The following is a 14,010-nucleotide window of genomic DNA, read 5'->3' on the forward strand; positions in this document are numbered from 1 at the left end:
CTGTAGCTTCTGGATATATAAGCAAGATACACAAAATAAACTCAATTAGTTTCTTGGAAAACTTATATCAGATTTTCCAAACATTTTTAAAAAGTTGTTTTGAAAAAAAGTACTGAATTATATATATTTTTTTATTATCAGCAGATTTGGTAGGAAAGTTGAAATGTTCTTGTCTTCAGCTCTGTATATTATATACCCATCGATTGGGCTCACAAGTAAATCCATGTCAATTTTCAACTTGTTTGAAAAGATCTCCCCACACCAAGTTCTCTCTATATACACACAAATCAATATGCACTGTTTTATTTTAAAATACATGGGGCTGTAGTTTGATATAGATTTTTCACAGCCAGGCATTTTTGAAAATATTAAAGTAAACATGTATATTATTAAATGCTGCATTTTTGTGTATGCATAATAATGCCTGGTAGTTTTATTTAAAGCCATTGTAGTCAGTGTTTTGACTGATGACCCAATTGGGGAATGCTATACATGTACACTGTACAGTGGACCCTAAAGAACTATATGCGGTATTAACCAACATTTGCCCCCCAAAATCAAACTTTGATGGAGTAATATTTAATTAAGTTTGAGTATATCTGACTTCAAAGCACTGAATAATTTCATAAGTTGTCATATGTGAATGACGTCACAAATATGACGGATACCGATATTTTAAATCACCAGCGCATGTGTGTTCAGGATTAATATTTTGATATAACGTGTAGACAAAATATGTCAATATTGTTCCTGAACACACATTTTAAAAAATTTTGTCCATTTTGTCCTCCATAAAAAAAGAAATTGTGAATACACTGCTCTGGAACTATAATATTTCCTATTAACTTATATTTCTCGTACAATTTATTGAATTCAGCACATTTCAGGAAGTTTTCAAAATTTGACTTTTGTGGGGGCAAACATATGCAATATACCGCATATAGTCCTTTATCCGGACGCTTTGGTTCCCAGTCAATTTGTCCGGATATGTGAAGCGTCCGGATACCTGAATCACCAGTCTAACAAGACAAAATAACATTTTAAAAAATCCGTTCCGATGAAAAATCGTCCGGATACTGAAGCATCCGGTTATCTGGCGTCCGGATATCCTGAAGGTCCACTGTATATGTCAATTAAACCCAAACTAACCCATTTGTAATTAGACATTAATTTACAATGGGCATTTATTAACTGTAAACTTTAATATACAATTAAATACCCCTTTTGAGGTCAACATGGTGAAATAACAACCTGAGACCTAGTCCATAAGAGGTGACCTGACCTGACCAAGGCTGCGCATAGCCTCCCCCCCCCCAATAAAAAAAATAAGACTGTATGTAATACTAAGAATTACGATTTATTTTCAGGCTACGCCTACTACGGTGAATATCCCATACATTTTGCCGCGGCAACAGGTAACCAGGAAATTTACGACTACCTCATCGGCCACGGTGGAGACCCCAATGCCCAGGATACGTTCGGAAACACCGCTCTTCATATGGTGGTCATCTGCAATCAAGTGGTAAGAAACAAACGGAAAATCGCAATAGTGAAACAGCTGGCTTATAATGAAGTGCTACGGACAAACAATTTTACTTTGTTAGAATCAGTCTATGCGAAAGCCACAGGACCGTCGGTTTTTAACGGTAAAATTTAGGTCGGGTCGGTAAAAAATTTCAGTATACAGGACCAAATGTCCGGTAAAAAATAAGGCCAAAAAAATCTAAATTAAGAGGTACACATGGTCCAGTTCCCCACAAATATCCTTTATTCGACCAATTCAGCAGTAATACCTGATTAATTTTTATGTATTACAACCCTGTCATGATCGTTTTTATTCTAATTCGAATTTCCTCTGTCAAGGGTTAGAGATCTTTAGATAGCATGCTCATACGTAGATTTAGTTGGGAAAATATTTAGATAGCTCATACGTAGATTCGGTTGAGAATTTTTTTTTTCAAATGATCATTGGACTTGAGTTACCATAATGAGTTGTTTCAGGAAAAATAAATATGCATTGAAAGTGCATATTAAATTTAAGATAATATTTGATACAGTGTTTGTTGTATAAGTCAAATATGAAGGAAAAAATGCATGCAATTGTATAAATAGATACCTATTACAAAGGAAAACTATAAATATAGTAAACTTGTCCATTTCACTCTGAATTTAATTAAGGTTAAAATTTCACAGTGAGAATTAACCCCATCCCACCTACCCTCTCAATCTCAGTATCATGATGTATGGATTTAAAGGGGAAAAGTCGGTCTGGTAAGAAATTGTTTGGTCGGGTAAAAAATTTATTTTTACCAGACATTTGGTCCTGTAAAAATTTTTAACTTTTGCATTAGACTGTTAGAAGCGTAATTTGTTATATCCTTTTAGTCTTGAATATATAATAAGAGTCAAGTGCAATGAAAATCCCTTCGCTATAAGCATCAATCCATTAAAAGTGTATTCGCTATAACCGTATTTTACTGTATCCCCTTCATATCTTTGCCCCAGTTAAAAAAAAAAGATAACCCTAAAAAATGGGATTGTCCCGGCCAGCTTGCCCTGTTAATTTGATATTAGAAACAAGGATTAAAAAAATATATATATTTAGAAATGGTTTCATTTACTTGTTTGTTTTTTTCATTGACGTCAATTGTGTGTGTTACTAAATGTGTAAATATGTTGTTTATACTACTTTCCTTAGATTTCCTTTGATTTGCTCCATTCATTAGGTGTATGCCAGGTATTGGTGTACTTAGTGCTAATTGTCCTTGGGTCAGTGATATAAAGGTCACTCCATTGTCTAAGAAAGTCCAAGCATGTATAACAAAAATCATTTTGGAGACAGTGTGGATATTGGGAGTTTTATTTTATTAAAAGCCGCATTATGATTAAGAGCTAGCATAAAGAAGAGATTTAGTAATTAAACAATGATTTTTACACAATATAATAAGTATATATTTTCCTTTTTTCCTCCTCTTCTCCCTTTTCAAAGCCAATTGTTTAATGGTCACAAACTTTTAAGATTGTATTAATGGATTATTATCATGCTCTTCATGCATGTTCAGTACTTTGATCAATTTCTGAAGTGTCTACTTTCATGGGATTAACCTATTGCAACTTTAAATTTCTGGCTTTACCCGTAATTGGTTCAAGTGGTTATTGCAAATAATATAGACTGTGCACTTTAAGAAGAGATTTATAAGAAAGAGCATGACATTTTATAAAAGTATTGTGACCTTTTAGCTTAATTATCCTACTAAAAGATTGTGAATTTAATCACTTAATACTTAGGTCAATTAAGGTGCAGACTTAAGGTTCTTCTTTAAATACCTTAGTGATATTTATAAAAACCCATCTAAAAATTATTTCATTTCCATTAAATAATTACAAAAAATAATATCACCCACAGTGAATTCAAATTTGTATATTTGCTCTTAAAATTAAATTCCAGAAAAAGTATCCCAATATGAAGAAAATTAAAAAAAAAAGATCCCATGTTGAGAACAGTAGGCACCATCGTCTCAAGCCATGGTTCGAATTCCGCACATAGCTTTCTCCTTATAGTTTTCAAGTGGCATGCTTGATCATAAAGAAGTAAAGGGCAATAATCATATAAGGGGTCAATATTTATGCCTTTCTATTGTGACGCCATATTCAGTCAATTGACATGTTTCGTTTCCATCGCAATTGATATCAACAATTTACATCAGCATTATTTCGTACTTTGCGATTGGGTATTGAAAGGTCACATCAAAGTTCATTATCCGATATGCTTTACTGGCATTGGTCAATATTTTAATGAGCTACGAAATATTCTCTTCTCATTATTCAACCACGGCCAGAATTTGAGAGGATGGTACGTACATTATGGCCATGGTTTGCGATGATGAGAAGGCACATGCAGGCACAAAAAAAAATCCCTCACTTCTCAAAGGCCCTAAGTCTCCTTTTTGCAGAAGAAAGGGAAAATTACTTTAAAATATTTCATATTTTGTTACAGAAAAATAGGCAAAGTTCTTATATCTCCTTTTATAGAAAAATGGGCCAAGTTCAAAGTCCTTGACAGGTGTTGATTCTCGCTGATGAACTGATTTGCATGATGACAAAATATGTTTTGATTTTTCATTGTAGGAAATGTATAAATACATCGTAAGGCATCACACGCTTCCCGCCAAAACCGATATTAAGAATGCTGTAAACTTGACTCCTCTGACTCTGGCCAGTAAACTCGGCAGGCAGACCATCTTCAAAGAAATGTTGGAACTAGGAAGTCTGGTAAGATTACATCATTGGATGAGTTCGCTATGGTCAAAGCATCATTTTTTTTGCAAATTCAAAATAAATAGAGCTTCAGTATGATTTACTTACCTTCAGTAAAAATTTATGAAGGGAAAGTGTAACAATTAACAGTCTAAAACACTGCATGCATTATAAATAAGATTTTATTAGCAAAAACTTTATTCATACATAACTCATAGGTACTCTCCCTGACCTGTTTGTCTTAATTCACACATATTGACCAGCCCTGTGCTATGAAATTTAGAAATATAGGGGCCTGGTCAAAAAGTAAGACAACAGATAGTAATGAACCCCTGTTCATAAGATTGTTTTGCTTCAAAAAATAAGTTCCTTATACGTGTATACTTTAAACGTATTACATTTGGCTGTGTAATCTATTTAGCACCTTTCATGGAAAGCACCTTCCACTAAATCAAGTACATCGCTGAATGCCTTGTATACTGTAGAAGCACAAATTTTTGTGGGGATAAAATTTCATTGATTTGTCATCAAAAATAATAATTAATTTCTTTGGCATTTAATTTCGTTGTTTTGAAATTATAGCCCTAATCAATATATTATAGTCATATAAAATTTTGTGTGGGATTTTATTTCGTTGATAATTATTAACAACGAAATAAACAAAATTTAATCCCCAAGGAATATTGGTGCTTTTACAGTACAGTGTATATATACTGTAAACCAACTTTTATTCGCGACGACTTTATTTCGCGATTTACCGGGAGTAAACTAGTTCGCGACGATTAATATTCGCGACCAAGCCTTATTTTAACTGTTTTTAATACCAAAAGAGACTTTAAGGACCCGTTCGCGGCGAGAAATATTCGCGATGACGAGGCTCTCGCAAGCCTCGCGAAAATTTCTCGCACGCGAATAAAAGTTGGTTTACAGTATATGTAAAGCACATTCAGAAAGCGCTAGTCTACGCTAATTTGCTGAAAAATCAATTTCCGCGAAATATTGTGCACACCAGGTAGAAATGCAGTTACAGTATACTAAAGGGAATTAATTCAAAGGAATTATTATTTGTGTGACTATGTTTTGTAGAACAAATATTTGTAAACAGGATAATTACAGAGTTGGGATTTATATTTCATGGCATAAAAGTTATAATCTGAACAGAAGCAAATATTGACAGAATGTATATCGCTACACTACAGGTATAAATTGCACCAAATTTTGGTTTATGGTAAAATGGAAAATAATTGTACATACATTGAATTGTGACATGGACTACAAATCATTACTTAAAAATGCATTGAAATTCCATATATTTGTACTTTGCACGGAATGAAAAAAAATCATTTCTGTAAACAATGATTTGCTGAAATGATATTTAAATTGATCTGATGGAGCGTTATTGTTTGTTTTAAACCAATTTTTATTCATTTGTGTAAAACATCAAGAAAATTTGTAACATTCTCCCTAGCATTTCACAGTCCCTAAATGAATTGTGCCTTTTTTAAATATATTTGAAAACTGTATTGATGTTTTGGGGAAAAGAGAGGAAGCGTGTTTAGGCCATTTCAAATTTTTTCTCTGTTTAGGCTTTAGCATCCACTTATCTTTTGAAAACCTACCAACCCATTGGCAAAAAACACACAAGCCAAAACGTAAAACACAGATTTGCATATTATAAAATTGACTCCATTCAAAACATTTGTTGTCATAAACTTTTTTTCTAGAAGGAATGATATCCATTCTGTAGCAACATCATGACATTGATTGCTTAAAATACACCAAATATGACATAGTGTACTGTACAGAATGATTTGTAGAAATTGACAAGATTTCAACCAAATTAATTAATCTGGAATCTCCTGATTTTTTTCCTGATATGTGCGTGGGTTCAAAAGCAAGACGCACATGGATGCTGAAAATAGAAAAAAATTGGAATGGATGGCCTTTATATATACAGTCGAACTTGTCTTAGCGGCCACCCGAAATCAACGGCCACTCGCGGTCAGCGTCCACTTTCAGTTCCCCCAAACGATTTTTCCTATATATTTTAACTGGAATAAACGGCCACCTTTTTAACGTGGCCAGCGGCCACTCAAATCCTCCCCCAACAGCCTTATTGACACTGTTATAGGCGGCCATTTCGTCACTCGTGGTTTGGGTAATTATATCCTCGATAGTCAATTTAACCTACATATTAATGCAATTAAAAAAATTCATTTTAGATACGCTGAACTCTGTTTGCATGTGTTTATGAAAAAAAAATATTTGTCCTGTTAGATCAATTTGTAATTATTTTTCAAGATCGCCGATTGAAAAATTAAAGAATTTAATTACAATTGACACTTTTCTTTAGCTAAAGAAATTCACACCTTTTAGATTTGGATTCTATGAAGAAACCCTAATTTTACTCTTGTGAAAACAAAGTGCTTCATATGCCATGATTATCTCGTGAATTTCACTATCAAGAGACGATTGATAGGGATTAGTTACGCTCTACTGCACTTGACACCTGTGTTGTGGAATGATTTTCAACTGCGTAAATACACCTCTCTGGTCAACTGGTTAATTTTATTTGTGTGTCTAAAATTCTAATTTGTATTTTATTTGAACCGGAGACATTACATCTCATAGGTATGCAATATTCATACAAAAGATTTGTACAGGCTATACAATATACATGTATTAATTGCATAACAATATCATTTAATTATTATTTAGAACATGATTTACATGTCTGTTACATAGAAATTCTGACAGCTTTATAAACAATAAAATTAACCAGACTTTAAAAACATTAGCAAGTAAGTTAATTACCTAATTACCGGTTAGTTAAGTTAGGGGGGGGGGGGGGTACACTGCTGACCATTTTTTTAACATATGAAATGCTTTATTTTATTTACCATTAAACTGTATGTTTGTGATTTTTTTCTTTATAAAAAGGACAATTTTCAGACACTGTATGTATTTCTTCAAATGATAATTAAAACAATTTATTTATAATATTTCAATGAAACAAAAGCGCACTGATGAATGCAAGATTTTTAACCAATATGTAGGAACAGATCGAAACATGCAGAAAACCTGAAACATTTCGAATTCTTTAATATTTTCTTTTTAAATGAGCTTGAATTATTATATATAAACATAAAAAGCTTTTGTGAAATTGACCTGTTTAATTATGATTAATTAATTTAACTGTAGTGCTTAATGTTTATTTATTGACTGAATGTCTTTTTCGAGGGCAAACTGGATTAAGAGGCCACCTGTCTTAAGTGGCCAGATTCCAGACTTCCCAAAGGTGGCCTCTTAAAACAAGTTTGACTGTACATACATATAAAAGGAGTTCCAGAACGTGGAATATCCTCTTGCGACAACAAATATTTTTAGGAGATGAAATATTGAGTAACATTGTAGATGGTCAGGTTGGACATCTGACCTTTAGCCTTTTGTCTTTAATCATAAGTCTAAAAGATATTGTATTAAAATAAGCTCATCAAAAGCCTTTCTACTGAATCTCAGAAGAAGAGAAATTGCTATTAAACATTGAGCTCTTGAAAACTTAGCTGTACCACATAAGCACTGTATATGTACAGTCAAGTAGAGGAACTCTTATATAAGGGGCTATTGAAGTTGGAGACCCCCATTTATCTGTTTAAAGCTTGTTGCTGAGAACCTGTAAATTGAATTGACTGTTATAGAACAGCTAATGACTATCAATTGATCAGAATCCTGATTTAATGCTTTCTTTTGTGTTCATGCTTGGTACGCAATTGATTTTCAAGGCTTTGCCACTTGAGTATGTTACGTAAAATCGTCACAACGCCAGCATCCCTTGGGTGTTTATTATTGATGATATTTTCTAACATGTAATTGAAAATGTTTTTAAAATCCTTTGTTTGTGTTGAACAATTGAAGAACAACAAATCTACTTCAACCTGGAAAAATTGACTTAAGAGCTTTCATATTGAATGTTCAGCTTTGTCAATACCTCATGGAATTGAAATATTTGATAAACAAATGTTTTTATTTATTTATTTATTTGTACTTTTAGATTATAGTAAAACATGTAAAATGTTTATAGAAAATGTTATTGACATTTGAAATCTTTTTTAAACAACTATTTTCATTGTAACTTTACCGAAAATCATGGCTGCCACAATGTGTATCATGACTGTACATTTTAAAAAGCAAGAAAATTACCACAGAAAATATTTCAAAAGCAAAATGCTTTAAAACCTCATGATTCAAAGAGCTCTGTTCCTTTAGAACACTAGTTCTTCCATAACTTGGACGCACATTCCTGGTTTCCAAGTAAAAGTCGTGTATACAGTAATTTCATGGGGTGTCTTTGTGGTACAATGTACCGGCTGTACTTCCGATCCTTTGAATTAGGATATTTATTATATCCGCATGCGAGGCCATTATATCCCTTTTGTGTCAGATCAATATACCTATGATAGTTGACACTAGAGTTTGAAGAGCACTGTCATTAAATCTTTGGAACGGGACAAAACTCTTCACGTATTAAAGGACTTTCTTGTTTTCTTAAGACTTACAAATGTCTGTCTGTATGTGTTTCATAAAAGCCCAAGGAAATAGGCTATAAATTTTGAGTAAATATTTTTAAGGTGGAAAAAATATTTGAAAATTGGCTTTTTCATACTATCATGTAAAGGGGATATATTGCACTTAATATAGAAATCACATCAGCATAAAATTTTTGATTTTTGAGATTTGGATGTTAACCTGAGACAAAGATCGGGGCCAGAGTTTTGAATCTCATTGACATTTTTATGTTTGAAGTCATTTTACGAAGCTTAATTCCCCATTTGGTCTATTAAGTGGAGATGGCATTTAAAGTCCTCTGCCTCAGATCAGATTATTGGTCTGTTAAAGTACACGGGTTTTTTGACGGAAGACAGACAGCGAAATAGACCAATATGATAATCCAGTAAATGGAGAAACACTGAATGGATGTAAGGAAACCGGGTATAACAAACAGACAATGGCCAGCTACTGGGGCAGCATTGATTTAGGATTGGTCTTTATGTAGATGTAATGGCAGATTTGTCCTAATATACGTATACCAACACGATGCTTCCTCCTTAAAATTCAATGAGTTTCAAAGCCTTTCTAGATCACTGCTAGTGACTTTTTACTTGTAAAGCTTATATTGTACTTTTATGGGGTACTCTGGATGTACTTTTTTTCTAAATGAGTTTAATTTATAATTGCTATGCATTGTACACAGTCAAAATTTTCCCACAGAAATTTGTCACAGTGTATCTTAAGTTCCACTAGAACATAAAATGGCAGTCAATATATTTTTTAAACCTACTTATTAAACAGTAATTGTGATTTTACAGTATTATGACTCTGAGGAAAAAAAGTATTCAGCAGCTAGCTTTTTTCTGTTATTGACTTTGCTGGTTCACAAAATGAGATTGAGATACAGTGAAACTTGTCTAATCCCTGTGTTGTGTATTCTGAAATCTTGTCTAACAGGATGTTAACATCAAGTCCCTTTTAATTAGCAATTTCAGTTGTTTTGTAATCTGGAATGTGGTCTTATCCGGCTAATTTCTTTGAAACCATTGGTGATAAGTTTTACTGTAGGTACTAGTATTTAATAAAATATCTGTACTGTAATATATATAGAATAGGATCAAGAGAAATGTAGGATTCAGATAAAACTGCTTTGCTAAGTTCAAAGGTCATTAACCTAATTTGTTTTATAGGTGAATATATATGATTAAAAAATCTTAATGTAAATTTACCTACCGGAAAGACACAAGTTGACTTTTCAGGTTGACCTTGACCTCTGACATAAGATCCGTAAGCTTTTTGTAGATTTTAATTCTTATTTGATAGCGTAACACAGTCCATAGAAAACCAACCTATGTGACATTGCTTTAAATACCAAGTTTATAGTTTAACTTTGATGTTTGGCATTGACAATTGTAATCAATCATGGTAAGAAGATGCATATAGGAACATACTTTAGTTTAATTTCTCAGTGTAGATAAATGTATAAAAAATTTTAGTTATGGTATTTGGCATGTAATTTATCAATATCTCTTAATTAACGGTTCATAATTCCTTCAAATGTCTTCATTGGAATGTTCATTGATGGAGATTAGCAAATATTATGCACAACAAGTATAAAGGGATTTTCACAGATATTTATGAGTCATCCCATACCAAAAAAAGGTACAGATTAGGCATGCCTATTCTTGATAAATATAGGCACAAAAAAGGTATACCTAAAGTATACAAGTTTGGAACCACTTCTTCAAGTATAGGTAGCAAATTGGTACAATATAGGTACATTTCAGGCACACATAAAACATTAGATTGAGAAGTGAGGCATACCTAAAGTATGCCTATACATGTGCTAATATTGTACCTATATTTAAAAACAGGCACAATATAGGTACTTACAAAGTTTGGCATATAATTCAAACATTCAGATAGGTACATTTTAGGTATACCTAAAAGGTGCCTACATATCAATCTATTAGGTACCCTCAAGGCTGTGCCAAAAGTATGCCAGAGGTATACCAAAAGTGTACCTACAAGGTACCTATATTGTACCAAAAGCATTAATAGGCACATTTTAGGTACTAAAAAAGCACAATATTGGCACATCATCTAACTAGACCAGTAGGTACATTCCAGGCATACCTAAAAAGTGCCTACATATCAATCTATTAAATACCTTCAAGGCTGTGCCAAAAGTATGCCAGAGGTATACCAAAAGTGTACCTACAAGGTACCTATATTGTACCAAAAACATTAATAGGCACATTTTAGGTACTAAAAAAGCACAATATTGGCACACCGCATAACTTTACAAAAAGGTACATTTTAGGCATATGAAAAAATGGGCTTTTGTCGACAAATCAACCACAAAACCCAGTTAAAAATTTCTTTCTCCATGAAAGGTTTTTTAATTTTTGGCCTTACATGAAAAACACATACTTAATTATCATTCCTTGTGAATGGGGCAGGTCTATATTAAGGAAGAATTTAACAATAATTATCAGGTACAAATAAAAATTTATTGCATGATGCTACATGAAAAATATCTCTTTAAAATCCTCTCTACAAACAGAATCTATATATGACAAATCTATATCTAAAAAAAAATTAATATTGTTACCTTTAAAAAAATAATGATATTTAATATCATTCTTTGCAAGAAAAAAATAAACACACCTTTTCAGCATATAAAAACATAATTAATGTAATTTAAATACACAAAGACACTGTAAAGGTACTGAAAGTATACTCCATTTCATGTCCTTTTTTTGGCCACACATTATTCACTTGCAACATGTGCAATTCATGTTATCTTCATTACTTTCATAGAGTTCCTACCCATTGCACCACAGAATTTTCTGCACAGTAATAGACTTTTTACCAGGGTAAATCCTCATTGCTGTACAGTTGCGATTTTCATCTGGACTCTTTATAAAAACTGATCCTCCATTTGAATGTACCACGCAATTCCTTTTTTCTTCTTTCATGCCATTCCCTTCAATTCTGAAAAAGTTGTTGCTCTTGAGTCTTCACTTACTGAGTGACATTTGAAATTATTTTCAAAAATATTACATAGATGAAATCCATGCCTGAATCTATAGGGGAGAGGTCCGGGGAGTCTGGAACTTCCTTCCTACTTGCATTATTGTGTTATTAAATGTATATATATATATATTAATCAATTAAAAGTGATTTGGACCCCCCTCCCCCTACCCTGTGAAGATCTGCATCTGAAATTCCTAAAATTTACAATGGAGTTTGATAAGTGGTGATTAATTTTACTATTATATATATATATATATATATATTTTCAAAATCATATTAGATTTCATACTTACTGATAGTTATAGTCTTTATGCTTTTACCCCAAGTTTAGAATGACTACAGGGAACAAGAATTTTGCTGAAAAAGAAAGTTTGTTCATGAAATTATGTGATATTATTATTTACAAATTTTACACTCATTAGTATACATTCTTATTTTTTTTTATTATTATAATACTGAAACATTGTCACTCTTAATTAAATGATGTGTGTCACCCCCCCCCCCCCCCCCTTCCCCTGGCATGAACCAAGTGGAGAGATAGGGTTGAAATGATTTTATGTAAACTTAATTACTTATAACATAAATTCAAATCAGTTATAGTTTTGTTATATTATGTTTTATAAATGCTGTAATTTTGATACTTTAAAACATGTTAAAAATTATCCCACCCCCCCCCCCCACATTTTTTTTATATAGAGATCTTTACTTTATATTTCAAATTTCATATGCCAATGATTAAATTTTCACACTGTTCATTTGAATTTCTGTTTGTTATTATCGCCATGCCCATGCAGAGGCTACTGTTCTACCTGTTCGGAGATATTGACACATTACTCGTAGTATTTTTTTTTAAAAGACTCTGAAACTGTGAAACACTTTTTTGTCTTGTTACACATCTGGTTAAACAAAATAATAATTATTTAAATCTCTTTACTTCATGTGTAGGCTGTATCACTGGCTGCACGGCCATCTTGAATCAAAACAAACCAAAAATCTACGGTACAAATACCTAGAATTTCGTAAAATTTACATTTGATATTCACATTCTAATGCATTCTTTACGTGCAAAAATACATAAACAAAAAGCAGCATAAAAATTTACACTGAAATAAAGACTCACCGACCTATAATTCTCCGATTTCTTTTTGAGGTTTTCATCTCGGCCAATTTTCAAATCGTCTCTGTAATGTCCGCGCTATTCACTGACCAATCGTAGACTTCGCTGGAGTCACGTGATTTCATTAAAATTTATTAAATTATTCATAAAATATTTCGTGTAAACAATTAATAATTATAACAATGAACATTTAACAATTATTTAATGAAACCCCAACTTAAACTGAAAGCCGATTGCGATGAAATCCTTGAAATTTAGCGTGGCTATTTTGGGTAAATAATTGAACCGCCATCTTGAACGCCATTACTATTTTGTGTTTGTTTACATAACTAATCCTCTCAAATTGATTTGGCCCCCTATTTTTTTTTTAATTATTTTAATTTTATATATTTCATAATTTTTTAATGTTGACACAAGAGAGTGATACAAACATCGAAATACATGTAAAATCATGTAAATTATAACATGTATACAATCCATAATAGTATGTGAATAATTATAAATGATAAGCACTGTATTTTGTACATCTTGGGGGCTAATTTATATGAAATTTCTGTAAATGTACACATACTGCTAATAATACCGGTAATAGTTAAAGCATCTCTATTTATTTCATTCTGTAATTTATTCTTTTGTATTTTACCCATTAATATTGAGCTGAACAAGAGGCCCATGGGCCACATCGCTCACCTGAGTAATGAGGATAGGGAAAAAGCAGAAATCAGTTTATACCCAGTATGGTCTAAACCAATCCTTAAAAGGGAATATATTTAAAAATATTGAACAAACTTGAATCTTCAATAACTAAGGATGCATGCATATTTCTTTGATTTCCTGTGGCTTTATTGCCCTTCATATTTTAACTTACATTGTGGCCCCGCCCTATACCCCAAGGGGTCAACTTGAACAAAATTGAAAATACCCAAGAATGCTTCCATATGAACACGACTTATCATGGCTTTGCTATTCTTGAAAAGAATTTTAAAGATTTTTTCTACGTTTCTATGTAAACTTGGATTCCATGTTGTGGCCCCGCCCTATCCTTTGGG

The 14,010-nt window shown here is 32.4% G+C and overlaps 1 protein-coding gene across 2 annotated transcripts in view; it reads left to right on the forward strand.

The window, feature by feature from the left end:
- The window catches only part of LOC134272556 (uncharacterized), a 47,251-nt gene that overhangs the window by 11,487 nt on the left and 21,754 nt on the right, over window positions 1-14,010 (forward strand). For both annotated transcript variants that reach the window (XM_062754778.1, XM_062754779.1), the window contains exons 4-5: window positions 1,368-1,522; window positions 4,129-4,272. In XM_062754778.1, coding sequence (XP_062610762.1) covers window positions 1,368-1,522; window positions 4,129-4,272 — 299 coding nt within the window. The remainder of the gene's footprint in view (window positions 1-1,367; window positions 1,523-4,128; window positions 4,273-14,010) is intronic.

The sequence above is a fragment of the Saccostrea cucullata genome, unplaced genomic scaffold (genome assembly GCF_032062105.1).
Source record: "Saccostrea cucullata isolate Sc308-1 unplaced genomic scaffold, CSIRO_AGI_Scuc_v1 ctg158, whole genome shotgun sequence".
Taxonomy (NCBI): domain Eukaryota; kingdom Metazoa; phylum Mollusca; class Bivalvia; order Ostreida; family Ostreidae; genus Saccostrea; species Saccostrea cuccullata.